The 27570-nt window shown below is 45.5% G+C and overlaps 1 protein-coding gene across 31 annotated transcripts in view; it reads left to right on the forward strand.

The window, feature by feature from the left end:
- Positions 1–26746, forward strand: part of CLASP1 (cytoplasmic linker associated protein 1) — a 247672-nt gene extending 220926 nt beyond the window's left edge. For all 31 annotated transcript variants that reach the window (XM_074334995.1, XM_074335073.1, XM_074335009.1 and 28 more), the window contains 4 exons: positions 104–232; positions 14022–14228; positions 15595–15711; positions 23742–26746. In XM_074334995.1, the coding sequence (XP_074191096.1) occupies positions 104–232; positions 14022–14228; positions 15595–15711; positions 23742–23828 (540 nt within the window). In that variant the 3' untranslated portion in view covers positions 23829–26746. The remainder of the gene's footprint in view (positions 1–103; positions 233–14021; positions 14229–15594; positions 15712–23741) is intronic.
- The last annotated feature ends 824 nt before the right edge of the window (positions 26747–27570 follow it).

The following is a 27570-nucleotide window of genomic DNA, read 5'->3' on the forward strand; positions in this document are numbered from 1 at the left end:
AACCCAGCAGTGGGTGCTGGTCTCCTCGCATCCCGCCGTCAGGTCCTTATAGCAAAGCGCTGTGCATTGTGTGCTGATGCCTTCCTTTCCTTCTGCCCTACAGCATTCCATCCGAGCACTGGCATTGAGAGTTTTACGGGAAATTCTGAGAAACCAGCCCGCGAGATTTAAAAACTACGCTGAGCTGACGATCATGAAGACGCTGGAAGCCCACAAAGATTGCCACAAGGAGGTGAGCCAGGCCTGAAGCCCAGGGTGTGCGGATGGGCCTGGGCGCAGTTAGGTGGGGGGAGGGGAGTGCCACTCAGTACATGGCTTAGAAAAAAGACCCTTCCTTTGGACTCGCCCTGCCGGAGCACAGGGGAAAACCTCCGTGCTCTCCCAGCGGCTGAGTGGCAGGCAGTGCAGTTCAGGGGTCCATGCCACTCAGTAGGTTCCAACTCCCTTTCCATGTGGACAGTGGGCTTGGCCTGTCCCTGAGGGATTGCGCATGTCAGAGTTCCCTGGTTTTGGTCAGAAGGAGGCATCTCTCATTTCCTTGTGGCATTCAGCATCTGGCAGCCAGGTGGGCGATCAAGATTGGTTTGAAGACACAGATATCCTAGAGCTAGTCCCAGACAAGTCCTGGAACCGACACTTCCTTCCTCCAGAACCTTGGAGAACTTGTTTCACTTTCTGAGCCTCAGTTTCCTGGTGTGTAAATTAGGGATGGATATTATCACAAAACTTCTTGTGAGGATTAAATGAGACAACAGTGACGACAGGACGTGCCACTCTGTGCTCGTCTTCCTTCCCCCTTCCGCTTCCGCGCTCTTCTCTGGCTGTGCCGTGCCTCTCTGCCAGCTCCTCACGTTCCCAGTGCTAGCACGTCGTACCTGTAGCTCCTGGCCCCCCAGAAGCCCATCGGAGAGCAGGAAGGGTGCGTTCCTGGGCCAGGTACACATACTGCAGACATTGGGCACTCAGTGACTGGTCGTTCAGGTGCTTACTGAATTGCTCCAGCCCCTCGAATAGCTAGAGGCCTACAGAGTGGGAGATGTGTGGCGCTGTCCCAAGTGAAAGTGATTTCAGTAACACCCTTCTAACGAAAGCCGCTGTGAGAGACGGAACCATATGTTTAGAACTTGCTCAAACTTACATGACAGGCGATGGACTGACCCCGCCGTGACAGACAGAACCACTCGCTCAGTGCAGTCCTTGGCTCACATGTGACTCTCGAGAGTACACTAATGGATGAAGACAATTGATTAGAGCAATTCTTATTCGTTTTTTTCAAGAAGAATCAGACCCTAAATTGTGGTTTGTCTCTAGTTAGCAGTTGTGTGACTACTGAACACACTGGTCACTACCAGTTTGACCTCAAATCTCCACCACGATTGTAGGCTCAGCGAGGGTGGGGGTCTTGGGCTCTGTCTAGGCATCTCCCACCTAGCAGTCTAGCATAGCACGACACAGGTACATAAGTGACAGATGTGTTTTTAAACCAATAACTTACACTTCCAAAATCTGGCATGGTTGCGTGATGGTATAATCACTCGTGTTTGAACAAAACACTTTCGACTTATAATAACTCCTTTTAAAATGTGAGACCAGATGAGCTAATATAGTCAACAAAAAGTGAGGAAAGAGGGTCCAAGAAGTACCGTAGTTTGTCAGGTAACACATGACAATTACTGGCAGAACCTAGATATAAACCCGGTCATGTGTCTGTTTCTTTTAGGAGGAAACTGACCTATGCTGACTTTTTTTTCTTAACCACAGTAACTTCTCCTTAATGAGAATACATGCACAAAAAATGAAATAAAACTGAAGTTCTTTTACATATATGATGTCAGTTGTTTTCACTATCTAGGACATACCTAGAATGTGGCATTAAGGTGAAACTAAGCCATCTACTGTGTGTGGCACTTACTGGCTCTTCCCATGGAAGATGTCTGCCTTGAAAGTGGGCATCCTGACCCTAAACTTGGAAACTTTGGCAGTGGACCCTGAAAAGTACAAGTTAACAGAATTAAATACTCCATTTACTATTTATTGTTTTCTTGAGGGATCTTTTTATTTTTTATTTTTCCTGCAGAATGAGAAATTTAGGAAAGAAAGTCCTTTAAATTGTCTAAGGGACAAAAGCAGAAAGTATCTGCTGCTGAAAGTAAATTTAGCAGCACTCAGTGGCCGCATAATTCCTGTCTTCCAGGGGTCTCCACCTGCTGTCACTGATTACCTGATAAAGCAGGGGAGAAACACTATGTTCTGGAAGGCGTACCCTCATTGGCAGGCTCCCTGCTTCACATACTTTCCTACTCACCTTGACTTGGTTGCTCTTGATGTTTCCCTTATGAAACTTTACTGTCACTTTGCCTGACACGCCTGACTTGGGCACCTGTATGTTTAGGTTTTAGGTATGCTTTTTGTTTTTGTTTTGCTTTTGCTTTTCCTTTAAAATTCTTCTAGTCTTTCTCTTCTTTTACCCAATCTATCTCTATTCTGTTTTTGTTTTTCAGGGCAAAATAGTTAGATGCACATGAACATGAAGTTTGTGTTACGGCCATTGTGTTGTCATATAATTTTGCACACAATATTTCCTTAGTCACTATACTTTCTCATCGTTGCATTCAAACATTTATTCAGACATTATTCAAACATGCATTGGAAAGGATCCAGAATGTTTCTAGGCCCAGTTACTATATTGCTCGTACAGAGTCAGCTCTATTTGCCTGTCTAATTAGTACTTCCCGGGACTTCCTTCTCATAAGAAGCTAGTTGGTTTTGTCTTCGCAGACAGGACCCAGGCTTCAGCAGGAGATGCAGAGCATGAGGCCCGGTGTGTTGACCCAGGGCTGTTCTCAGAGACCTTGGCATCAAATGTCCTCTCTGCCTGCTGTGCTGGTGGCCCATTGTGCAAGCTATAGTTCTGACTGCGAGGCTCTAGCCACAAAGGACAACTTCTTGAAATACATTTTCTATAAATTGAAATACATCATAGAAGCCCTTATGGAAGATGAATAAGGCAGAGCTTATGATAAGATGCTTGTTTTATCCTATGGCCAGGGTCTGTTTCCTCAGGGTCATTTAAAAGGAGCTGTGCGTGCAAAACATTTTTCTTACATGTTGAAATTGTACCAGGCACTAAATTTGTCTCAGGCATCATCCATCCTAAGCTAACATTGACATTCTGCAGCAAGCCGGGTTGAGGATTTGGATATCAGTTTAGAGTTTCTGTTTAAAAAGTTGGTGTTTGTCACTTTAGACATGTTTTCATCTTCTCTATTTGAATAAGTAAATCTCTTTCATTATCTAACTGCTCGTTTTTATCTTTTCAGTAAATAAAATTTGCTGTTGAGTTTCAGTGCTTCGTTAATGAAGTTACTGTGCTTTACAGGAGTGGTAGCTGTTAGCAAGCATCTTAAAGGGCTAAGGCTTTGATCGTGATCTTTTAAAATCTTAAGCCTATTTTCTGTTTTTCAAGAACATTCTATTAATTTTAATTTTTCTGTTCTTAGAGGTTGTAATCTATTTGTTAGGGCTGGTACAGAATCTCTTCCTCATTGATAAAGAGAGGATTTAGTAAGAGAATTCATTCTACAATTGAGATTCTGGGGTCATTGTGAGGTATGACTCGTGAGACAGAAAGCCTGGTTTTCAGTCCAGTGTCTCCTCCTCTTCAGCTGTGTTGTTCGTTTTCATCACCTTTATAAACCTATGTAAGCGTGACGGATGTGAGAATCAAAGACATAGGAATATGGAAATACACTTTTAAAAATGTCATGTGCTGTACACATATTGCTACCTAAACTGTTCTCAGATATCCTTATCTGTTTCAAAAGACCCATTTCTTGGTAAATAGTTGCTATGCTAATTATGAATCATTTTATACACACACAGTGTAAGAACAGTTGTTGCTGCCAGTCACTGTTTGTGCGTAAACTTAAAGGAAGCACCAACTCTACTTCCTGAAGAGAATCTATAATCGAGACTTTCTGATCACTAGGCTTAGCTTTTTCTGAACTTGGCCACATTAGTGAATATTCGATTACACTTGCCTATTAAAAGAGGAAAGTGTTCGTGTCATTTCATGTCACTATATTCACATCACTATCCCGGGTCACCAAACATTTCTTGCCTCACACACAAGTCTCAGTGTATGAGGCATCAGACTCCAGCCTCAGGCTTGTTTGGGGAAGTCAGTCTTAGATAAATATAAAACAACCACTGTTAAACGTCTCAGGAGTTTTTAAGTCATTTTTAGTTTTATGTGTTATGACTTCAAGGAATTAACAAAGCAAAGCCAGACCAAAATGATTTTAAAAGAAAACTTTTCGGGGACTCGTTTTCTGGCTTCTGCGTCACCCAGCAAGCATGATGTGTCTTACCTTTTGGCGAATATCATGGCCAGAGAAGAGCAGGAGTGTGTGAGAGAGAAAGCATTTTAGTGAGCTGATGTTCTGCTTCAAACACCAATTAAAACCACTCTCCGCCCGGCTATAAAAAAGAATGAGAGGCGGCCAGATGGCTCAATGGGTTAGAGTGCGAGCTCTTAACAACAAGGTTGCTGGTTCAATTCCCACATGGGATGGTGGGCTGCGCCCCCTGCAACTAAAGATTGAAAACGGCACCTGGACTTTTCGCTGAGCTGCTCCCTCCACAACTGGATTGAAGGACAATGACTTGGAGCTGATGGGCCCTAGAGAAACACACTGTTCCCCAATATTCCCCAATAAAATTTGTTTAAAAATTAATTTAAAAAAAGAATGAAATCTTACCATTTGCAACAACATGGAGGGACCTTGAGAACATTATGCTAAGTGAAATAAGTCAGACTGAGAAAAACAAATACCATATGATCTCACTAATATGTGGAATCTAAAGAACAGAGTAAATGAGCAAACAAAATAGAAACAGACTAGAGATATAAAAGAAAAATTGTTGGTTGCTAGATGGTAGGAGGGAGGGGATGGGGAAAGTGAAGGGATTAGAAAGTGCAAATTAGTAGTTACAATATAGCCACGGGGATATGAAATACAGTATGGAGAATATAATCAATAATGTTGCAAAGATTATGTAAGGTGCCAGGTGGGCACTGGACTTACCGGGGGATCACGTCGTAAACTGTAGATGCCTGACCAATGCACTTTACACCTGAAGAGCTGAAGTAGAATAATACTGTATGTCAAGTATAAGTAAATATATGCATATACAGCCACGGGAGGTGGAATATAGCATAAGGAAAGTAGTCAGTAGTATTGTAACAGTTGTGTAAGGTGTCAGAGGGGTAGTAGCTTAGGGGGTGGGTTATCACTTTATGAGGGGTGTAAATGTCTATTATGTTGCTTTGTACACCTGAAACTTAAAAAAAAAAAAAATCCTCCCACTAGAAAAAAAATTACCATTTCAGGTAATGAGGGATCATTAAAAGACTCAAGCTGGGGGCGGGGTGGAAGTGGGGGGAGGGACGGACACTCTCCAGTCACCCTCTTAACCGGACCCCTGCACTCTGCAATGGCCCTTAGCAGCCAGTCCAGCAGCAGCCATGCTGTGCTGTCAGTGGTTCTGAGAACAGTGCATGGTGTGAACCTGGAGGAGTTACTTCACCTCTCTGGACCTTGGTTTTTCTTATCTGTTAGCCCAAGGAGTGGACTAGATGATTATCCACGTCTCCTGCAGCCTCAAGATGATAGAAGTCGCCACGGAGTAGCAAACCTGACACTTCATAGATTCTAAGTCTCCAGTTTTCCATGAGCCCAATCTTGAGATGCAGCCAGAAGCCCATTTCCTTTGTGTTTGCTTTTCAACAAAAAGACAAAACCAGAGACCTGTATAGTCATATAAAAGTTCAGAATTGCTGAGCCGATAGCTTGACACTATTCACGCAAACTCTGGTGAATGTTTTATTATTGGCGGCAGGGGCTTGGGGGTGGAGGTGGGGGCAAGTGCTCTAGTCTTCAAGGAGCTTGTGGTTTAGCTGAGTTTAAAGCAAAGGAATTAACATGTGGTTCAGAGTGAAATGTAAGTTTGGAGTGTGCTGGAATCGTCAAGGAAGGGTGCCTGAGGTGTTAGAACCTGCGACTCGGTGGCAGCGGCGGCGGCGGGGTGAGGACCTGCCACTGACTGAGGAGGGTGTTAGGGAGAGGATTCTAACGCAGTCAGGCAGCGTGGCCAGGAGAGGCGCATGCGCTTAGAAGGGGTGCTTGGGCTGAGTGTGAACCAAGGCTGCCTCGTCTTCTGTGTCAGGTGGAGATACCGTTGCCCACCTCACAGGGTCGTTGTAAAGGGCCGCGCACTGTGTCCAGTTTATAGCAGCAGCAGCTGCTGCTCCCACTGTTCTCGGGGCAAAGGGAGTGAGTGTTCTGCTTCTCTGGTGAACTGACCCTCCGAGGAGCCAGGTGTGACTCCTGCCCTCTAGCTCCTATAGCTTCAGAAAGGGCGTCTTACTGAGGGAACATATGCAGAAAGTAGTCAAGGGGCCATTATTTAATGTCGGAACCTTTGAATTGGGGGTTTGAAAACCTGGGTTCTCATCCTCCGTTTGCCAGTTCACTGGCTGTGTGATTGTGCACAAGTCCCAGAAGCTCTGTGGGTCCCTAAAATGCTCATACGCTCGGTGAGTTGGGGAGCAGGGGTGCATTGTGTGCTGCAAGGCTGACGTTAACGTCGGGTGTGTGAGGTGGCTGACGTTGGAAACCGAAGATGCTGTCTTTTGTATCCTCTTCCACTGAAGAAAGTTGACAGACTAGGAATAGAATTGTTGTTGAGTTGTTTTAATTTTACACAAAGCAGATCGAACTGCATTTCTCTAATTACATCTAAAAAGGCCTTTTAAGTTTGGTTGAATTAACTTTAAAACTCCAATGAAAACACAACTTGTGTCTTTGAACTACTGTGTTAGCCAAATCTGTCACTATCTACACTGGAGTGTCTGGAAAACATGTTTCGGCTGGAGAAGACCATGAGTTCTCAGAGATGGACTTTGGAGAGGCAGAGAGGAGCCTCCAGGACGGGACACAGCCTCGTCCTGGGCTCCCAGGCTCCTCAGCATTTTCCCTTTGAGCCCTAGTTCTGTCCTTTGGGGGAGGACAGAGTAAGTCTCCCACCTGAGAGCCTTAGTTAGCACGTTGCAGATAGAGTTGCCCTGAATCTGCTTTCCCAGGCAGGGTGCAATGGCTATGTCGTCAGAGATCATTTCATTCAGAATCTGCTTTCTGAAATATTTCGTATGTGCATTTTTTCAGGGGAGAGCACTTACCAAGTAGGAGTGGAGGATACGGTTTTATAATCCACAATAGTATAAAAACCTTGGTTCAGATTCTCACCATTGTTTTACTGGTGAGGGCACTGAGGCCTAGAAAGCAGAAGAAATCTTCCCCAAGATCACCAGATGGCAGAACCAGATCCAAAACTCAGTCGAGCTAAATGGACTCGCATATCAGTTTCAGGTCCACGTTGGCACTGCACCTTGAATCCCAGAGTTTATAGCAGTGACCACAGACATAATTTGCCCAGTATACGAGTGGACACCAAACTCGTGTCAATCCTATTTTTATAAGGGTCTTTCCAGCTTTTCCCAGAAGGTGGTGCCAACCTTTTTCTTAGCTTCCAAATGATTGAGGAGCTAAACTAGGTGTACTCCCCTTGGAAGAGTTCTTTGATTCCAATCATTTCTGAACATTTGTTTTTTAATTTATTTTTATTGAGCCAATTATTCTGATGTGTTTGTGAGAGGGCCAAATCAAACTTGGTGGATTTAAAACATGCAATTCAAATTTTGACAAGTTCTGTGCTCTAAAAGAAACCTTATCGTTAAACAAACATTCATCAGTATTCTGAGTAATGATCTCATTTTTTTAAAAAAGTCAGATAAGGAAATTGTGCTTTTCCTAGCTAGACACTATTTTTTCACTAATTTAGAAAAGGAAGAATTCCTGTTTCTAACCAGACCTGTAAAATCATCAGAAATAGAACCATTTTGAGAGCTTTCAGGTGGATTCTGCCCCGAGCCTGCCTGATCCCGCTCTCATGGATGTGCTCCTCCCCCGTTTGAGTCCTTGCTGCTGCTGGCCACCTTGTCCGCTAGTCGTGTCCTCCTTTCTCTGTTGCCCATGTTGACTTTTGCTTTCTGTTTGCTTACATTTTTAATCTTCGCTTCTTATGTTACACAGAACACAGGAGCAAAACCTGAAGTTCCCCCTGATTCAGGCAGTTCGCCAAAAGCTGGGGTTTGGCATAGAGAGGGAAGTCAAGAACACCTTCCTGCCTCGCCAAAAACTCTGTGTCTTGGGAAACTCTCTCGAACCTCAGTAAAAAAGGGCCTCACACTTACCATCTTCAAGTGCAGCTGCTGGCAGTTTACTTTCAGAAAACCTCCTTGTGTTAGATACATGGGATTAACTGCTTCATGCAGGTGACACCTAGGATTAATGGAGTTGTATAAAGGGAAGCTCCTCGTGGGTTTGGGTTTGACCTCGGTAGATCTGACAGTATGTTCCCCCAGCAGCTCGCTGCAGGGTAACTCACTTTAGCATCAATGACAGTCGAGCACGAACTGGAGAAGACGGAGACATATGACAGAGTTCTCGCTGTGAATCTGGCAACTTATTATCCGTGTCTCCGTAATGCTTGTAGCATCCCTGACAGGCGCCTGGAGGTTTTCAGTTTGCTCCTGTCATGACTGTTACGGGGCATGGCCAGGACTTGAATCCCAGTCTGTCTCCAGAGCTTGTGTCTGCCCACCCACCGATCTACTTCCCACCTCCTGCTGGGACCATAAATGTTGATTCCTGTACATCACTGTTTTCTAACTTGGCTGTATCTATGAAATCATCCAGTATTTTCTGACTCTCTTACTTTTTTTTTCCATGTTTAAGAACTAAGACCCAAAGTTTCCTCTCTTGGTTAGCATTACTTAGCTTTCTGGCCACTGTGTCAAGAGACTTGTGAGCAGCACTTGCTTACAGTAGAAAGGGTTGATTTCAGAGCATGGGCGCATGAAGTGAGGAGGAAGAAAAGCACTTCATCTTAGGTAATCCATGTGTGATGGAGCTGGTCTAAGAAGTACGCCACCCCTCTTCCGACATCACTGGGAGAAGCTGACCCAAACTCAGCAGCACATGTGTGCCCTTGCCAGCGTGTCACCTAGATGGGACACTCTGGGCCTGGATGGCTGATTGTCCTGACCCCAGCTGGTCATTTGTGGGCATCTTGGCCTTCCTCTGCACTGGCTGGACTGGCTCCTCAGTTAGAATTTGTAAGTGCAGACCAGTGAGGCATGCCAAGAGGTGACTTTGCCAGTCGTGAGCCTTTTTAAAAATACATGCAGTGCGGGAAAATCAGTTTGACAGACATTTCTCGAGTACCTAATGTGTATTGGACATGCACTGTGCTGGGCACGGGGGGTAGAAAGGCAGCTGAGACGGGAGGTTGCCTTCACGGAACTTTCCGTCTAGTGGGCGAGACGATTTCAGCAGAATGTTGGAGCGCAGTGATCAAGGGGTGCACGTGAGGCTTCCTGGAGGTTCTGTTGGGGTGTGTGGGTCCTGAGGGATGGCTTGGCCCAGCCAGGTGAAGAACACGAGTGAGCCACATTCACTGCAGAAAGAGTGCAGGGATTAGACCCGGGCCCTGCGTGTGGCTGGCAGGACGTGCCCTCAGCTCAGTATTACCAGGGTGCCGTAGGAGGAGAGACGGCTGAAAATGGGACTGGACAGGCCGGCGCCAGGCTTGTTGGCCCTCTATGCCGGATTGAAGAATGTTTACATGGTCATCAGCTTAGCATTCGGAGAGGCTATTGGAGCAGCAGACCCACTCGATGTGGGCAGCGGACCGGGTAGGAGGGGCCCTCCGGTCAGAGCTCCGCTCTCCGGCAGCCCTGGAGCTCCCAGGCTGCCTGCTGACCACTAGTAGTTACCTGCACTGCCAAGCCCCACCTCTGGTATTGTTCCTGCAGCAAGGCCTAGCTGACAGCCACGTGTTTCATAGCTACCATCCTTGTTATTTCTCTCTATCCAAATAACCATAAAAGTAGGTGTTTCTGAATCCTCATTTTAGCGTTTTTAAAAATTGTGGCTCAGACCGAGGAAGTGTCTTGGCAGAGGGTTGACCTGAGATTGTGCCACACTGCTCTCAGAGGTGGAGTGTGGCCCTCCACCCCCTGAGGCTGCCGTGGTCGGGGTAAAAGGGTAAAGGTCATACACACACACCAGGCCAGACAGCACTCTACTTTTCCTGGACCTGTATAGAAAAAGCTGTTTTTTGCAGAGCTTGACCTGGCAAGAAAAAATCAGAGTGGGCTTCTTCAAATAGTCTTATTTCCATGTGTATGTAAAGTGGAGTGACGTGCCCTAAGTGGGACTGAGTTCGTGCTTGCTGCCACAGAAGTCCGTTCATGTGTATTGAGGTCCTGGGAAAGCTGAGCCTGCAACCTGGTTAACCCAAACCACTTGCTTTCTGTGGGGAGGCAAAGGCAGGGTGGGCTTGCTCTGTAGGGCCAAGAGCCCTTGAGCTGGAGGAATTTCTGCAGAGCTCCAGAGAAGCTTCTGCAGACGTTCCTTCTGCTTCCTATCCCTCACCGCCTTCCTTCCATCTCATCCTGGCCAACTGCAGGAAGCTCCTCAGGCAGCAGATTCCCCCCGTCTGGCCCCTGCCTGATTCCGTGGCCTCATCCTCCATTCCCTGGGCCTTTGCATCGTCACACTGCCTTTCTGCATGGACCACCCCCACCCTGCCCACTGCCAGGCATCCTCGCCTCTGGTCTGAGCTCTGAGCTGAGTCCTGACACGTGGGAGTGAATGGACGCACACGGAATGAAATGAAAGTACAAATGGAAGGCAGAGGGAAGGGTGGAGAGAAAAAAATTGCTTAGGCTTTGAAATTCCTAAGACTCTTACGTCCTTTTTGAGAATACAACATGACTCTTAAAATTACCTCTCCACAGTGCTTTTCAGCAAAGCCTGAACTTTCACTTACGTAAGAAACACAGATAAATCTTAGAAGTTCTGGATGCCTGTCTTCTCACAGGTACACAGTGTTTACCCTTGAACCACGCTGATCTGGGTCTTCATTTTGGCTCCTGAAAGGATTAATACGTAAATGCGGTGTATGTCCCCACAGGTGTATGTCTTGTCCACAAACCCACTGGCTAGGTGATGACGGATGATTTATTTAATGAGACACCCAGCCCGGGTCAGTGCTTTAAGGAGATAGCAGGTTCTCCCAGGGAAAGTCCAAAAGGCCTCCAACACGAAAGCAGTGTGACTTTCAGATTTGAGGAAAGTAGAACTTATTTCAACAGGAACAAAGCCTCAAGCAGACAGGAGAATGAAATTCAGCCCCTCAGTAAGTGTTGAACAGCTAGCTGGTGAGTGCCCAGCCTTGATGCCTACTTTGGGGTACAAAAGAAATATTCCAGCTCCTGCCTGCTGGGCCTTTGCAGCCTGTTGGGGAAGTAGAAACACACATGGACATGTCAGCAAGAATACAAAGCAATCTACATCTGATGCGAGAAATGAAGAGAAACTCAAGGACTGAGGGAAGCAGCTGATTCTGCTGCCAGGAGGGCACATGTGTCAGCACGTTTGTTTAAGGGACAATGAGTTTTCTGTTTAGCAGAAGAGAGTTTATGGAAACGGAGGTAAGCAGAAATAGTAATAATAATTATAATACTATACATTATAGTGTTACATAGGCAGCAGGCTCAGCTAACACCCCAGGAGTACCTGCTCCCTGCCAGGGGTCAGGTTCAGTTCAGGAAGACGTACGAGGGCTGCCTCCCCTGGAGTGCAGCACTCTAGTACCTTCCTCCTTGAACCGAGGGCTGCACTGCTAACTCAAAAAGCATTTTAAGTAGATTTTTATGAATACATTTTCCTTGCTACAAATGCTCATGTGATACTCATTGTAATTTTTCAATATAAAAAATCTGAATGAAATAAAATTACCCTTAATCTTACCATTCTGAGATAATGAGTGTTAACATTTTGTGCATTTCTTTCTAGATTTTTTGTAGTGTTAAATGCCGGCTATTGGGGTATGAGTAGCCAGACTGGAGCTTAGTGAAAAACCCACTATTAGCAACCCACTAAAAGCCCTAAATATGGGAACTTTCTTTTAAAACTTTTATTTATTTTAAGTGTGTTTTTCCAGGACCCATCAGCTCCAAGTCAAGTAGTTGTTTCAATCTAGTTGTGGAGGGCGCAGCTCACAGTGGCAAATGTGGGGATCGAACTGGCAACCTTGTTAAGAGCACCGCTCTCTAACCAATTGAGCTAACCGGCCGCCCCAATATGTGGATTTTTAAGTGAGATGACTCCAGTTCCCTGGTGTGGAAAGGACTTTCCTTTATCTTCCAAGAGTAGAGCAGACACGTGTCCAATGAAGCAGGCTCCAATCAGCGAGCCCCATTCCCAGACAGTGTGGCCCAGGCTGAATGCAAGGCTGAGCGGCATCCTGTCCCAAAGCTACGCTGGAGCCCTGAGATCTGACTCAGCCCTTCCTCGAGAGAGAACCCAGGGCTCTGACGGACAGTGCCTCCTCACAGTCACTGGTGGCACCTGCGTCCACCTTGCGGCTCGGGTTGACTTTCGGTGTCTCCTGCCCTCCTGGGCTCATATGCTCTGACTTCGCCTGCTCGTGCCCAGGACTAGAAGACACTGCTCAAGTGGTCTCTGTGCTGTTTTTGTCAGTCTCTGCTTAAACCACAGAGCGCTGGGATGCTTAGACGCTTGAGCTGGTAGCCTTGGTCTTGATGCTGAGGTAAAGGCAAAGCTAACTGCCTTTGAATAGCAGGACACAAAGCAGAGGAGAATCTGATGGAATTCTCCTCTTCAGTCCGGCTCATTCCTGGACATTTCTCCAGGAGGAGAAAAGTGTTAGATTTCCATTGTGTTTTCTAAGAAAATGCATACCTGTTGATGGCTTGGGGTCTTCATACATCCTTTATGTACCGTGTTTCCCTGAAAACAAGACCAGGTCTTATATTAATTTTTGCTCCAAAAGACACATTAGGGCTTATGTTCAGGGGATGTCCTCCTGAAAAATCATGCCTGGGCTTATCTTCCGGTTAGGTCTTATTTTTGGGGAAACACGGTATGTACTCCTATGCCATTATTAGTAGTAACCACCGTTTCCTGAATATCGAGTACGTCTCAGTACCACCATCTTATGGTCTCTGAGACATGCCTGTTCACAGATGAGGAAATGAGGGCTTAGCATGCGGGAAGGGCATGACTAGGCTTTGCCTCCAGCTCTCTGAGCCCAAGCCCTGGGCTCTCCTTCCTCACTGGGTTTTGCATTAGGAGTTCACCATTGTAACAAAGGTCTCCGTGGCCCTTCTGGTGACCGTCGTGTCCCAGTGCAGCATGATCCCATCAGAGGCCAGAGGCTGCTCTTTGGCCATGAGGTGATACCCTGAGCACAGATTGCTGGAAAAGCAACTTTCCAAAAGAGGCTCCTCAGGAAAACACTTTGCACTTAGGCACTTCCGTGGAAAGTAAGTCTCGAGGTCATTCTGATTTCCTTCCAGGCTTCTCTCAGTGGTTCCAGTTGGTGGCCCACACGCCGTTGGAAAGCATTTATGTTTCCAGGTCCTAATCTGCTAGGGCAGAGACTTTCAAATTTCCATGTACTGAAGAATCTCCCACGTACTTATTAAAACAGCTTGCTGGGCTCCACCCCCACAATCTCTGATTTAGCAGGTCCAGGTGGGACCTGAGAAGTTACATTTCTAACAGGTTCTCGGAGACTTTGCTGCTGCTGTGGGGGGTAGACTAGACTCAGAGAACCACATTTCCAACCTAAGATTTTTGCCAGAATCCCCTGTACCTGCCTTCCCATGGCCCCATTTCTCTATAAAATTACCCTCCAAACTACTCTTCTATTACTTTGTTTAACAAAATTGGCCAGAGGAAGTGATGGCTGCTATGTGGCCTTAAGTGAAGTCTGTCATTTGGCCTCTGAAATTAGGCAGCAGTGTTACTGGATCTTTGCCCTCCAGCAGTATGTGGAGCTCACTCCTTGGGGGACCTGGGTTTCAGGTGGTGAGAGCTGCCGAGGAGGCTGCGTCCACGCTGGCCAGTTCCATCCACCCCGAGCAGTGCATCAAAGTGCTCTGCCCCATCATCCAGACGGCCGACTACCCCATCAACCTCGCTGCCATCAAGATGCAGACCAAGGTCGTCGAGAGGATCGCCAGGGAGTCCCTGCTGCAGCTCCTCGCAGACATCATCCCCGGCTTGCTGCAGGTAAGCCCTGCGGCGGCGTGGCCTGGGACGTGGCTGCGCCACTCAGAGGGAGGTGGGACTCGGCTCTCCTGGTTCACGTGATGGGGGGCAGACAGGTAAGGCCGATAGTGACCTGTGGTTAGAACCCGGGAGGCCACGTGGTTTGGATGCCTCACACTTTCTCGCTTGTCTTCTAGCCCACCCTCCTCTGATGTAGCAGGAAGCTTTTCCTGGCAGCCTAGAACTGCGGCTCCCAGAGCGAACTGTGTAGTGTAAACATGTTTTGATTTTCTTTTTTCTGTCCATTCCTTCAACAAACCCTTGTTGCACGTCTGTGGGCCCCAGCCCTAGGCAGGTGGGCCGTGGGGTACAAAACAAGTAATGGTCCTTGCTCTCATATATCCAGCAAATGTTTACTGAAACCCTTCTAAGCATGAGGCGTTGCGTTAGACAGACTCTGGAAGGTACAGATGTCTTCCACTGTTGGGGCACTGCCACAGGATGTTCTCTGCCATGGGACACAGTACCGCCGTGCAGGCAGCTAGCGATGCTGGCGCCAGGTAGGGAGGAGATCAGCGGTGGAGAGGTAATTTCCAGGGCAGGGTGGCAAAGAGAAGGCTCGTAGGTGAGGTATTAAATGGGTCCTAGAAAGAGATTTCAGTGGGCAGGGTAGAGAGATCAGCTTCACATTTAATAAATGCTGCTGTTTGCAGAGCATGTGGCCTGGGGATTTAAATATATACTGTTAAGGACTGGATTATTCCAGGCAGAGGGAAAGACACAATGGCTGAAAAATCCTGGGGGCTTTGGAGAACAGCAGGTAGTCCCTTTGGTGTGGGGTGGGGATGACGCTGACCAGTGGGTGGAGGTCCAGCTGTATAGGGACACTACCAAATGTCAGGCTGTCCGGACATTCCCCAGCCGTCTCAGGATGGTAGAGAGGTTTGCCCGTAAGACCAGTGAAGTAGTTCTCATTTCCTTAAAGGGATTTTCACACAAAATTGGTTTTACCATTGGGAGAAACAAGAAAGAAGCAAGTTATTTTTCCCTCTTAATTTCCTTTTCTCATTCTGTCTCTCATGACGTTTCTCGGTGACAGTACAGTGGCCGCTCATTATAAGCAGCACCCTGTGCAGACGCAGACCAGTCTGCAGCTCGCCAGCCTCCTGCTCCCAGAGCCCAGGAGCCCCCTCACTCAACACCATTAAGTTTTGGCCTCTGGGGCAAAAGCTCCCTGGGTTCAGTCGCAGAGCTAAGGTGTATCCTGGTTGCTTTTGACAAGTCCAAGGTTGAACTATAAGGGCATTTGCAGCAATGTTGATGAAATAGTGACTGAAGCAAATCTTTGATCTCGTTTCCTTTTTGTGTTCCTCTTCTGACTCTGTAGGGTTATGACAACACTGAAAGTAGTGTGCGGAAGGCCAGCGTGTTTTGCTTAGTGGCAATTTATTCCGTAATTGGAGAAGAGCTGAAACCTCACCTCGCACAGCTCACAGGGAGCAAGGTACGTATAGTGTTACAGGGACTGATACACATACCTGGGCTCTGCCAGCTTGTCTGCGGCTCTGGACCCCAGACAAGTTTTTCTCATCATGTATGTTGTAGCTGGGCCTCATTTCTCCAAAAGCCTCTTTGTAATGAGAAAAGTGAACAACTGTATAATGAAGTCACGTTAAGTTACAGCGTAATCTGTGGTAACACCTGTTTTTGAAATGATAGCTTTGAGCTTCTAGCTTATTCCCAAAGGGAAGATGACTGTTTAGAGACCAGCTTGTCTTCTCTCACAGAAACACTAAGGAAATTTACCTGCTAGATTAACAAATTGCTGAGTCGGGACTGGGTTTCTCGTAGCATCAACAGGAATGATAGCTGACTCTTGCCTTGTACCTGCCAAGTCCCGGCCGCTGTCCTCCACACTTTGCACGTGTGGACTCATTCATTCAGCACAACGTTGCCCTGTGGGATAAGGACACTTAGCCCGTGATTAACCTGTCCAAAGGTACACAGTGATCTTACTCCCGAAGCCAGGCTTTTCACTCACCAGCCTGCCTCTCAAGTTCCTTTGAGTATTCGAGAGTCAGGCAGAAAATAGAACAAAAGGACTCTTGGCTCACTGAAGATGAGAGTGGCTAGAGTGCTTATTGGTTTAAAGGTAAACTTAGATCTGATGAACCTGCCAGGTGAGGGCAGGGAGGAAACCCCAGGCTCTGGCAGGAGAAGCAAGGGGGTAGGAGGCGGGGCCTCGGATCCCTTGGGGGCGGGGCTGCCTGAGGAGGCGGTGCATCGAAATGGAGTTAGAAGTGCCTGGCGGTGGTGTGGTCCAAGCAGAGCTCCTTAGGAGACAAGGAATCAGCAAGTTACCACCTGTTCCTTTTCCAATACAACGTTCTTTGGACACAGTTGGTGAGCATCACAGTGTGAGCCTGCTCCCAGAGCTCTGCCCACCTTTGTCCAGAGCAGGGCTGCAGGACCCTCGGCACTACAGACACGTCAGGCCCCAGGTTGTGGGGGGCTGTCCTGGGTGTTGCCGGATCAGCAGCATCTCTGACCACCCACCACCTGGGATGTCAGTAGCACACCCCACCCCTCAGCCATGACAGTCACTAGCGTCCCCACCCATGGCTAGATGTCCCCTGTGGGGCACAGTTGAGAACCACTCACTGGCCCAGAAGGAGAACTTCACTGCTCTCGCAGACAAACAAGCGTGTAGGTTGGAAGACGTGAGCGAGGCAGGTGTGGACACATGTTTGGGCGCTGCTGCACCTGATGCCATTTTCCAGCATCTCTTTCCTTCTCTGCTCCTACACAGGCTCCTCCTCGACCTTCCCTAACCACGGTCTGACAAGTACGGAGCCGAGACTCACGAGCTGTGTGCTAGGCCAGGAACCCCTCTCCTTCTCCCTCCATCAGGGGTTTGTAGGTGGTTCCTGGCCGCAGTGAGGGCCTAGAAGAGAGCATTCACAGAGGGAGTTGGATTTCTAAAATAGAAAATTCATCCACAATGAATGTTAGTCACACATCGGTTTGGCTGGCACGCTTGCTTTCCTGAGTAAGGGAGCTGTCCTGTCATCTCATTTGACCCCTACAATAAGGGACTGAGAAAATACAGGTGTTTTCTCCTGCCTTTCTCCTGCAGTTGGCCTGTGCTGTCCCTCTCAGTGGTGGCCTTGAGTCTAGAGCCCACATCCTGATCCCCCACTTTAACTGCAGTCAGCTCAAAGGGCTGAGGGAGGCTGGCCGTAACACCTGTCTGGTTTGGTAGCCCAAGTCATCCAGCCATTACGATTTTAGACGTGGTAACTCGCGTGTGTTAATATGAACTCAATAGTGTCTAATATATATCTCCTAAAACAAATAAATACCCTCCCTCCCATAAAAAACCCAGCTGGGTAGCTGACGGAACATGGTGCTAAGTCTGTATCAGTGGCCTAGACTAGAAGTAGATAGAATCAAGCTGTAGCTTCCTGTTTCTCTGTAACCAAGGCCTATCACAACCACCTTCCACTACTTAAGTTAATAAATGGTACCAGGTTCTGTAGACAAAGGCCTGATGCAGGGACAGGGAGAGAGGAACCTGTGGGGGCATTTTGAGAAGTGTCCCATTGCTGTGGCAGCAACACTGGCTTTCGGGTCAGAACACCTGCCTTCTTGTCTCTGTCCCCCACTTACTAGCTGTGTGACCCTGAGCAAGCTTTCTTTTTCCTTCTTCTCAATTTTTTTTTTTTTTTACTGTGGTAAAATACTCATAAACGTAAACTGTACTGTCTTAACCATTTCCAGTGTACAGTTCACTGGCACTGAGTACATTCACTGTTGTACAACCATCACCACCATCCATCCACAGATGTCGTTTCATCTTGTAAAGCTGAAACCCTGAGCCCATTAACTAACGCCCCATCCCCCTCCCCCAGCCCCTGGCAGCCACCATTCATTCTCCTTTCTGCCTTTGAATGTGACTACTCAGGTGCCTCATACAAGGGGACTTCCCGGCTTTGTGTGGCTGGCTTCTTTCACTTAGCATAATGTCCTCAAGGTTCATCCATGTCATAGCATGTGTCAGAATTTCTTTCCTTTATAAGGCTGAACAATATTCCATTGTTTGTACATACAACATTTTGCTTGTTCACTTCTTGGTCATGGACACTTGAGCTGTTTATACCTTTTGGCTGTTGTAACTAATACTGCGAAAAACATGGGTGTACAAATATCTCTTTGAGACCCTGCTTTTAGTTCTTTTGGGTATATATCCAGGAGTAGAATTGCTGGCTTATGTGATAACCGCCAAACTGTTTTCCATGGAAGCTGTACCATTTTACATTCCCACTGCAGTGCACAAGGATTCCAGTGTCACCACATTCTCCAGCATTTGTATTCTCATTTTTTGATAGTAGCCGTCCTAACAGCTGGTGTGAAGTGGTACTGTTTTGATTTACATTTTCCTAATGATTGTTGATACTGAGAATCTTTTCATACGCTTATGCTTGTCTGCCAGTTATATATCTTCTTCAAAGAAATATCTGTTCAAGTCCTTTGCCCATTTTTGAAATGGGTTGTTTGGTTTTTTGTTATTGTTGAGTTTTAGAAGTTCTCTATATATTCTGGTTATTAATTCCTTGTCTTTTAATGCACAACATTTTTAATTTTAACAAAGCCCAGTTTGTCTATTATTGTTTTTGTTGCTGTACTTTTGGTGTCATATTCAAGAAATCATTGACAAATCCAGTGTTATGAAGCTTTTGTCCAATGTTTTCTTCTTAAGTTTTATTATTTTAGCTCTTATACACAGGTCCCTGATCCATTTTGAGTTAATTTTTGTGTAGGTGTTAGGTAAAGGTCCAGCTTCATTCTTTTTCTTGTGATTATCCAGTTTTCCCAATACCATCTGTTGAAAAGACTACCCCTTTCCATTGAATGGTCTTGGCACCCTTGTAAAAAATCATTTGATCACATATGTGAGAGTTTATTTGTGGGCTTTCTGTTCTGTTCCATTGTCTATATGTCTGTCTTTGTGGCAGCACAACACTGTTTTGATTACTGTAGTTTTGTAGTAAGTTTTGAAATCAGAAGTTGGGTGTCCTTAAGCTTTGTTCTTTTTCTAGATCATTTGGCTATTTGGGGTCTATTGAGATTCCATATGAATTTAAGGTTGATTTTTCATTTCTGCAAAAACCTCATTGGGATTTTGATAGGGATTTTATTGCCCCTAGATAGCTTTGAGGGTAGTATTGACATCTTAACAACATTTTCTTCCAATCCATGAACATGGGATATCTTTTCATTTATTTATGTCTTTAATTACTTTCAGTAACATTTTATAGTTTTTGCTGTACAATTCTTTCACTTCTTTGGTTTAGTTAATTCCTAAGTATTTTATTCTTTTTGATGCTTTTGTAAATGGAATTGTTTCCTTAACTTCCTTTTCGATTGTTTATTTTTCATTGTTAGTATATAGAAATGCAACTGGTTTTTGCTCGTTGATTTTGTGTCCTGGTATTTTGCTGAATTCACTTATTAGTTTTAACAGTTTTTGTGGAATCTTTAGGATTTTCTACATATAGGATCATAGCATCTTCAAAGATAATTTTACTTCTTTTCCAGTATGGATGCCTATTATTTCTTTTCCTGCCTAATTGCTCTGGCTGGAACTTACAGTACTATATTGAGTAGAACTGATAAAAAGCAGGTATCCTTGCCTTGTCCCTGATCTTAGAGGAACAGCTTCCAGTCTTTCACCATCAAACATAATGTTCACTGTGGGCATTTCATATATGTAGCTTTGGATGTGCTGAGGTAGTTTCCTTCTATTCCTAGTATGTTGAGTATTTTTATCATGAAAATGTATTGAATTTTGTCAAATGCGTTTTCTGCATCAATTGAGATAATCGTGTGGGGTTTTTTTCCTTCATTATGTTAATGTGTTGTATTATCTTGATCAATTTTCATGTGTTGAACTATCCTTATATTTCAGAAATAAATTCCACTCAGTGCATAAATGGTCATGGTGTATAAACTTTTTAATGTGCTGTTGAATATAGTTTGTTAGTCTTGAAGATTTTTGTATCAGTAGTCATAAGGAAACTGTAGTTTTCTTGTAATGTTTTTGTCGAGCTTTGGTATCAGAACAATACTAACCTCATAGCGTGAGTTTGACAGTGTTCTTTTCTGTGTAGTTTTCTGGAAATATTTGAGGAGCATTTTATTCTCTAAATGTTTGGACCAGTGAAGCCATCTGGTCCAAGGCTTTTCTTTGTCAGATTTTTTATTACAATTTAATCTCCTCACTAGTTATAGGTCTGTTCAGATTTTCTCTTCATGATTCAATCTTGGTAGGTTTTGTGTTTCTAGGAAATTGTCGATTTCATCAAGGTTATCTAATTTGTTGGTGTACTATTATTTATAGTATTCTTCTATAATCTTTCTGATTTCTGTAGAACCAGTAGTAATGTCCACATTCATTTCTGATTTTAGTAACTTGAGTGTTTTTTTTTTTTTTTGTTAGTCAAGTTAGCTAAAGGTTTGTCAATTTCTTTTTTTTGTTTTTTTCAGAGAATCGACCTTTGGTTTCATTGATTTTTCTCTATTTTTCTATTTCATTTATCTCTGTTCTGATCTTTAGTATTTCCTTCCTTCTGCTAGTTTTGGGCTTAGTTTATTTTTTTCTAGTTCCTTAAGATGTAAAGTTAAGTTGTTGATATGGGATCTTTCTTTTTTAATATAAACGTTTACAGCTGTAAATATCCCTCTTTGCGCTGCATCCTGTAAGTTTTGGTATGTTATGTTTTCATTTTCATTTGTTTCAAGATAGTTTCTAATTTTCTTTGTGATTTCTTCATTGTTTTTTGGGGTTTTTTTTTAAGTGTGTTCGGTTTCCACACATTTGTGAATTTTTCAGTTTTCTCTTGTTATTGATTTCTAATTTCATTTGGTTGTGGTCAGAGAAGCTACTTTGTGTATTTATCTTTTTAAATCTGTTGAGATTTGTGTCCTAAAGTATAATATATCCTGGAGAATGCCCACATGCACTGGAAAAGAATGTATATTCTGCTGTTGGTGGGTAGAATTCTCTGCTATGTCTCTTAGATCTTGTTGATTTATTGTATTGTTCAAGTCCTCTGTTTTCCTCCTTATTCTCTGGTTCTTTCCATTATTAAAGTCTCCAACTCTTATTGTAAAACTGTTTCTCTCTTTAATTCTGTCCATTTTTGCTTCGTTTATTTTGATGGCGTTTTATTAAGATGCATAAATGTTTATAATTGTTATATGTTTTTGCTGTATTGACCTTTTATTAATATATATTTCTTTGTCTCTTGTAACCATTTTTTGTTTAAAGTCCATTTTTGTGATATATATAGCTCCATCCTTGTACTTTTGGTTGTACAGCCATCCCTGTACAATGTTTCACAGCTCTTTTTTAATCCGGCTTTCACAGAAATATAACTGTCTTGTCTTCTAGATCATTTTTTTTTTCTAAAAAAAAAAACTCTGATTCAACAAGTATGTATTAGGAACCTGCTTTCTTCACTACACTATGCTAAAGCATGTGGGAAAAGCAAAAACTCGTCCTGCCCTGAAATAGCATAAAATACAGCTGGGAGATGGGATTGACACAGAAGGAAACTTGTACAGCCGCCTTGGAGTGACCAGCAGGCAGTAGACAGAGTGAAACAGGCTCTGACTGCTGGGTCCTGGGCCCCTGGAGGAGGAGGAAGAGGAGACTTCTCGGAGGAAGTGGACTAGGCAGGATGGGGGTGGGTTGCCCAGGAGAGAAAAAGGACCAACGTACAGGAAGTAGCAGCGTGAACAACTTGGGTAGAACCGTGTGTTCAGAGGACACATTTTAGGAACAAGGACCTGCAGAAGCTCCTTGGAAGTGTTGTTGCTCTTCATTTTGCAGGTGGAGTAGTTGAGGTTTAGAAACTGTTTTGCCCGAGGTCACATGACTAGTTAGTGTGGAGTTGGTTTTAGAACTCTTGAGCCTCAGGTCAGTCCTTTGTCTAATGTGCCAGGGTTTCCCTTGAACCTGATTGGGCCTGGACGTATCACACTGAGCTTTACAGCATTGAAATCCTTGAGTAAAGTGGTGGAACTTTCATCATAGCACTTGCATTATCTTAAAATGTTTAAGACATTTAAAGGTGGGGAATCAAAAGCAAACTGACATATACTGTAAATTAACACATGACATAGTCCACTGCAGGTGAAAGAAGCACTGCAGGTCCTGGCGTGGGGAGATCACAGAGATGGGCTGTTGAATAAAGTAGCAAGCTCCAGGGTGCTCACTGCAGACTCCATGTGTGGGAAACCCACAACGCAGCAGTCTATGTCAGCCTCTGTGTATGTGTACATGATAGCTAGCAGCTTGGTGCGGGCCGGGGCCAGGGTGCCTTTCCCTCTGGTAGGAGCTCTGTACACTCGCTCTTCCTGTCGCCCCGGTCATCAGAGGTAACTGCTTCCTGTGTGCCACACACACCACCCTGAGCATCTCTTCATGGGCCCCCGAGACCAGCCTCTTCTCCCCCGGCTGCCTGATAATTGTCTCAGCCTTACAGCCTGTTTAGAGCGAGGCAGGTACAAGGCTGTAGATAGTATGTCATATCTCACATAGATTCTACTATAGGCATTCTGCTTCTGCAAATATCTGTTTCTCTTCTTAATATGATCGGGCAAATTCTCAACATAACATGAACTTAGTGACGTGCCAACGGTATTTAAGAACCTACTATGTTATGTGCTGCTTTATTTATCTTGAGGGCTTAGGGGGGGCTTACATTCAAACCGGATGAGGTCTCAGATATGAAAGCCCTTTCACTGCCAAGCGCTGCGCCCATCAGGGAGGATGTTAGTTAGTGACACAGTGTCTGGCATTAAGGAAGTCCAGTCTTGCCAGAAGTCCACTGCTCCCTGTGGCACGAGGTGGCATGTGCTAAGTTGCAGTGGGGGTGGGAGTGGCACAGGAGTGGAAAGGAAGGAACGGTCACATCCAAATGAACAGATGAGGGACAACCTGATGGAGGTGGCCTTTAAGGTAGTAGGTCGCAGATGCCACAGCGTCCGGAGGCAGAAATGGAGGTGGAGAGAGAAGGTGTGAGGTGGGAGGAGCCGCGTCAGCAAAGGTGTGAAAGTCAGAAAACTTGACTTCTAATCTTGGCTTAGCTACTTTATCCCTGTGAAGCCTGGGCTCTCCGCCTGCTTTTCCGCTAGCCTGGAGGGCACCTCCCATTGGCTGCCGTCGCCCCTGAATGTGTGGGTCTGCCCCTCATCTGCCGTATCCCAGGGAGTCCTAATAGCCCATTATCGCATGTTTCTTCCCTTCTGTCATAAGCCATGCATTTCCCTCTCCCCTAGACTCTGGCCTCTTCCCTGTCACTGGCCCCAGCATATGTGTGGGATAAGGAGGAGGCACTCAGTAAATACTTGGAGAATGAGTTTCTAATTAAGGGACGTGCTATTACTGTCACCTGGGGTTTCCCTCCTCGTTTTCTACTTTCTGATTGCTTTTCCTGCTGCTAATCCAGTTGTACCTTATCTTTGCAGATGAAGCTACTAAACTTATATATAAAGAGGGCCCAGACCACGAACAGCAACAGCAGCTCCTCCTCGGACGTCTCCACACACAGCTAATGGCGACGCCGCGTCTGTGTTGCCCTAGAAGCAATCGGGGTGCCTCTCAGAGACCCTCCCCTCCCCTTCATCGGCTGCCCAGTCAGGGCAAGGAGGCCTGCAAATATTTATTACAATCAGTATTTTGGTCCCTTCCAGCTTTTGTGTAGAGTCTTGCTGGTATTGAATGTAAACAAAGCAAAGCAAAAGGAATCAGAAAAGAGCCATACTTAAACATGTCTTACACAGCCTGCTGAGGTCCTAAACACATGTGTGCGGGGTGCGGTTTTTAAAAATCAGAGCTCTTTACCCAATCGTTGTAGGAAATAGCATTTTCTCTTCAGTTAACAGAGTTGAGGAGGGTGTGTCAATGTGTGTTTCTCTTTCACCTTAGCTCACTTTCTTCTGGGTGTGGCCTGTGGGGGGCGCCGCCCACTTTCACAGCTAACACCATGGAAGGGTTGTGCATCTTTAAATTGTATTGTGAGACCTACTGAGAATGCGCATCGGAGTCTTGGCAAGAAACGGAGAAAAGCCTGAAGATGGCTTTTTAACAAAACAAGTAGAATTTTGCTTATAATTTCAAGACTGGAGGCTGACTGCCCTCACTGTGGTTTTAGGAGGGTCTTCTTCCAGGACAGGCTCCCAGCCCGCGGAGCAATGCCGTGATGCTGTCGGCCCCCTCCCCAGAGCTTCCACTCCGAAGAATCCACAAAGTTTATACCCAAACAAAAACATCGACGTAAATGTATTGCATCGGTTGGTGATGCCTAAAATGGCATTTCGTGACACTAGAAGATATGGAAGTAGTTTGTTCTGCTACTAAGATCTTTAGAAAACACTGTTTTAACAGGGCTTCTCTCACAACCCTGGTCTTTGGTGATTCTGGCGTGGCGCCATCTTTTTTCCTCTCTGCCATCCTTTGCTTAAGCTGCTCAATTTTAAAAGGTTTTCATTTGATCTAGTAAGTGGCAACTCTACCATCTCAGTTTTGACTTCTCTGTTTAATTTGGGATTAAGATCGAAGAAAAGTCTAGAGAAACCAGGTATCAGAATTATTATTTTTTTAATTTATGGACTGAAGTGCTTCCTTGATCATCTGTTAAAACAGTCATTGTTTGAGGAAAAAGTGATTATGGTGAGTGGCAAATTGCAGAAAAACAGGATTTGAAACACAATTTTAGAGTGTTTCCTTTTCTTCAATAAAAAAATTACCAGAGAAACTGCCCCTTTTAAAAAGTTTTTTGAGGGTTTGAATGTTCCAAAGTAACTATAGAAGTGTGGAGTATGGTTAAATAAGTTTTGAGTAAAATTCTTAAAGCCAAATGGAAATTCTTATGCAATCATGAAGATTTCTGTCATCTCCTAACTACTCTAAATTGAAACTGATTTTTTTTCCATAGGAAAATGCCTATTCTGATGTTAATTTTTAATGAGGTGTTTGCTGTTTCAGTGCAGAGTCCCCTCAGCTGGCAGTGCTGAGAAGCCGAGGTTGTGTGGTTCTCACCTCCGACCTCCACACCCCAGTCTGTTCTGACCCTCCAGCTTTGATGTTGGGAGTTGTGAAAGACACTATAGCAAACGTAACTCATTTTCATTCAGATTTTATTTTACGTTATTTGGAGCTAGGCTTTGAAAATGAAGGTCCAGGAACAGTGAAGCCAGGGTGCTTTCACTGTGTGTGCGTGCGTGTGTGTGTATGTGTGTGTGTGTAGGGGTATCTCGCACATGTAGGGAGTACCCCACTGCTGCTGTTGAGAGAACTTCAGGGGTGCATTTTAAGTGGTTTAATATTATTGGCTTATTTTTGGCTCAAAACATAGCAGGACCAGGCCTTATTCTCATTGATAAATACTGTTTGTTAATATTTCACTAATGGGATTCTTTTTTACACTCTACAAGTGAGTCAGCAGAGCGTCTTTGATGACTGCTCCGTTGTAGAGATCTGTAACTAGCTAGGTTATTTATGAGTTGTTTTATGCCTCATGTGTTTGGGTGGACCTTCTCCCTCAACTCTGTGACTCCCAGGTCACCATGGCCCCCGCCTCCAGTGGGGAAGAAATCTTGAACATTGCCGGATGTCCTCATCGTCCTCACAAAGGGCTCGCCTTGATGTCACTTGCCCAACCTTCGGTCTCCTGACTTAGAGATACAGGCACTCACAGATCTCTTGGCCTCAGTCCAACCGCTGCCCGCCTCCGAGGACACTCGCATGCTGCCGCCACCTCACAGGGAGGGACGCCGGGCCCGCTGCCCTCGGCATCCTGACAGCTGCAGCCACCTGCCCGCTTCCCTGCAGGGCTCCTGTTCAGATGACACAACAGAACTCAGAAGAACAAAGCACCCAGACTGAGTTTGCCGCCCCTGTTTACCTGACTTCCAGGACCCCCAGAGCCCACCTGAGTGTGCTCTGGCCCAGTGCCCGCACAGCCGTGGGGCTGACTGCTCCTCACTAGCTTCTCAGTGCCCTGTGCGGGCGGTGCAACAGATTTTTGTCTCCATCTTTTTCTTTCCCTGCCGCCCTTATTTATCAAGCATAATACTACACATTGAAGAACAGCAAATAAGAACTTTGTAGAATTCCACAGGACTTTGCTAACAGTGATGTTTGAAAATGAAAAAATAAATGCTCTGAAAAATATCAGCCACCAAAATAGTTTTGTCGGCGCTGTGTTCACACGCATGGTCCCCACACCCCTAGGTTGGGTTTTTGTTTTTTGTTTTGTTTTGGTTTTTGTTTTCGTTTTTTGTTTTTTTCTTTTTTGGCTTTTTCATGTTACATCCATTATCTGTATTTATATCTTATTTGTTTCACTTTCAAGTGTATCATGGCAAATGTACAGATTTTTTGTTGTTGTTAATAATGTGCTAGGATTTGCTAAAAAAGAAAACAAAAAAACCCTTTTGAGTTTGCCCTAGAATAAATGAAACTTAATTCAGTTTCCTGCGTTGGAGCAATCTTTTTCATCACTGTGCCCTGCAGATAGCTTATCCCATCTCCCTGACATCAGAACGTGGCCACATGTATAATCTGAGGGGACCCCATCAAGGGGGCTCTTTCTCCTCGTGATGGAACAGGGCTAACCCTAGGGGCATTTTCCCACCTGACCAGGGTGCCTGGGAGCTGCTGTGTGCAGTGTGGGGTGGAAAGGTTAGGCATGAGCACCCCTGATGAGCTGCATGAGCAAGGGGTCCTCCCTTGTGCGGCCTCCCCCTCGTCAGAGTAAGGAGAAAGAACACTGGCTTTCAGAAACCAGCAGGCGAACTGCTGGGGGCAGGCGGGTCTGCTCTGGGACCTCGGGGAAAGGTGTAAAAGGGGCTGCCTGACAGCTGGCAGGAGTGTGGTCTTGGGAGGAACGTGTGCACCACACCAAGGCCGCCAGTCCGTTTCTTTGAAGCTATACCTTCATTTTAAAAATACTTTGAGTTTCCATCCTGTTCAATGATGTATGGCAAGTATCGCTACCCCGTGACTGAGCCTCCGTTCCCTGTGGCCCACCACCTACCACTGTTTGACATGTGACCGCAGAGGGATCCACATCACACATACCTGGGTTCAAATCCCAGCTCCCCGCTTCTCTGTTGGGCAAGTCATGTCACGTCCTGCCTCAGTCTTCATTTATAAACGAGTGAGCACTACTTCGTGGAGGTGCAGTGAGGGTTAATAGACAGGATGTAAGTGAAGCAGCTGGCAGGGTAAATGCTGCATAAGGCCCCCGCCCAGTCCCCTGCTGTGGAGTGGGGAATACACAGGAGGGTGAGG

The sequence above is a fragment of the Rhinolophus sinicus genome, linkage group LG01 (genome assembly GCF_036562045.2).
Source record: "Rhinolophus sinicus isolate RSC01 linkage group LG01, ASM3656204v1, whole genome shotgun sequence".
Lineage (NCBI taxonomy): Eukaryota > Metazoa > Chordata > Mammalia > Chiroptera > Rhinolophidae > Rhinolophus > Rhinolophus sinicus.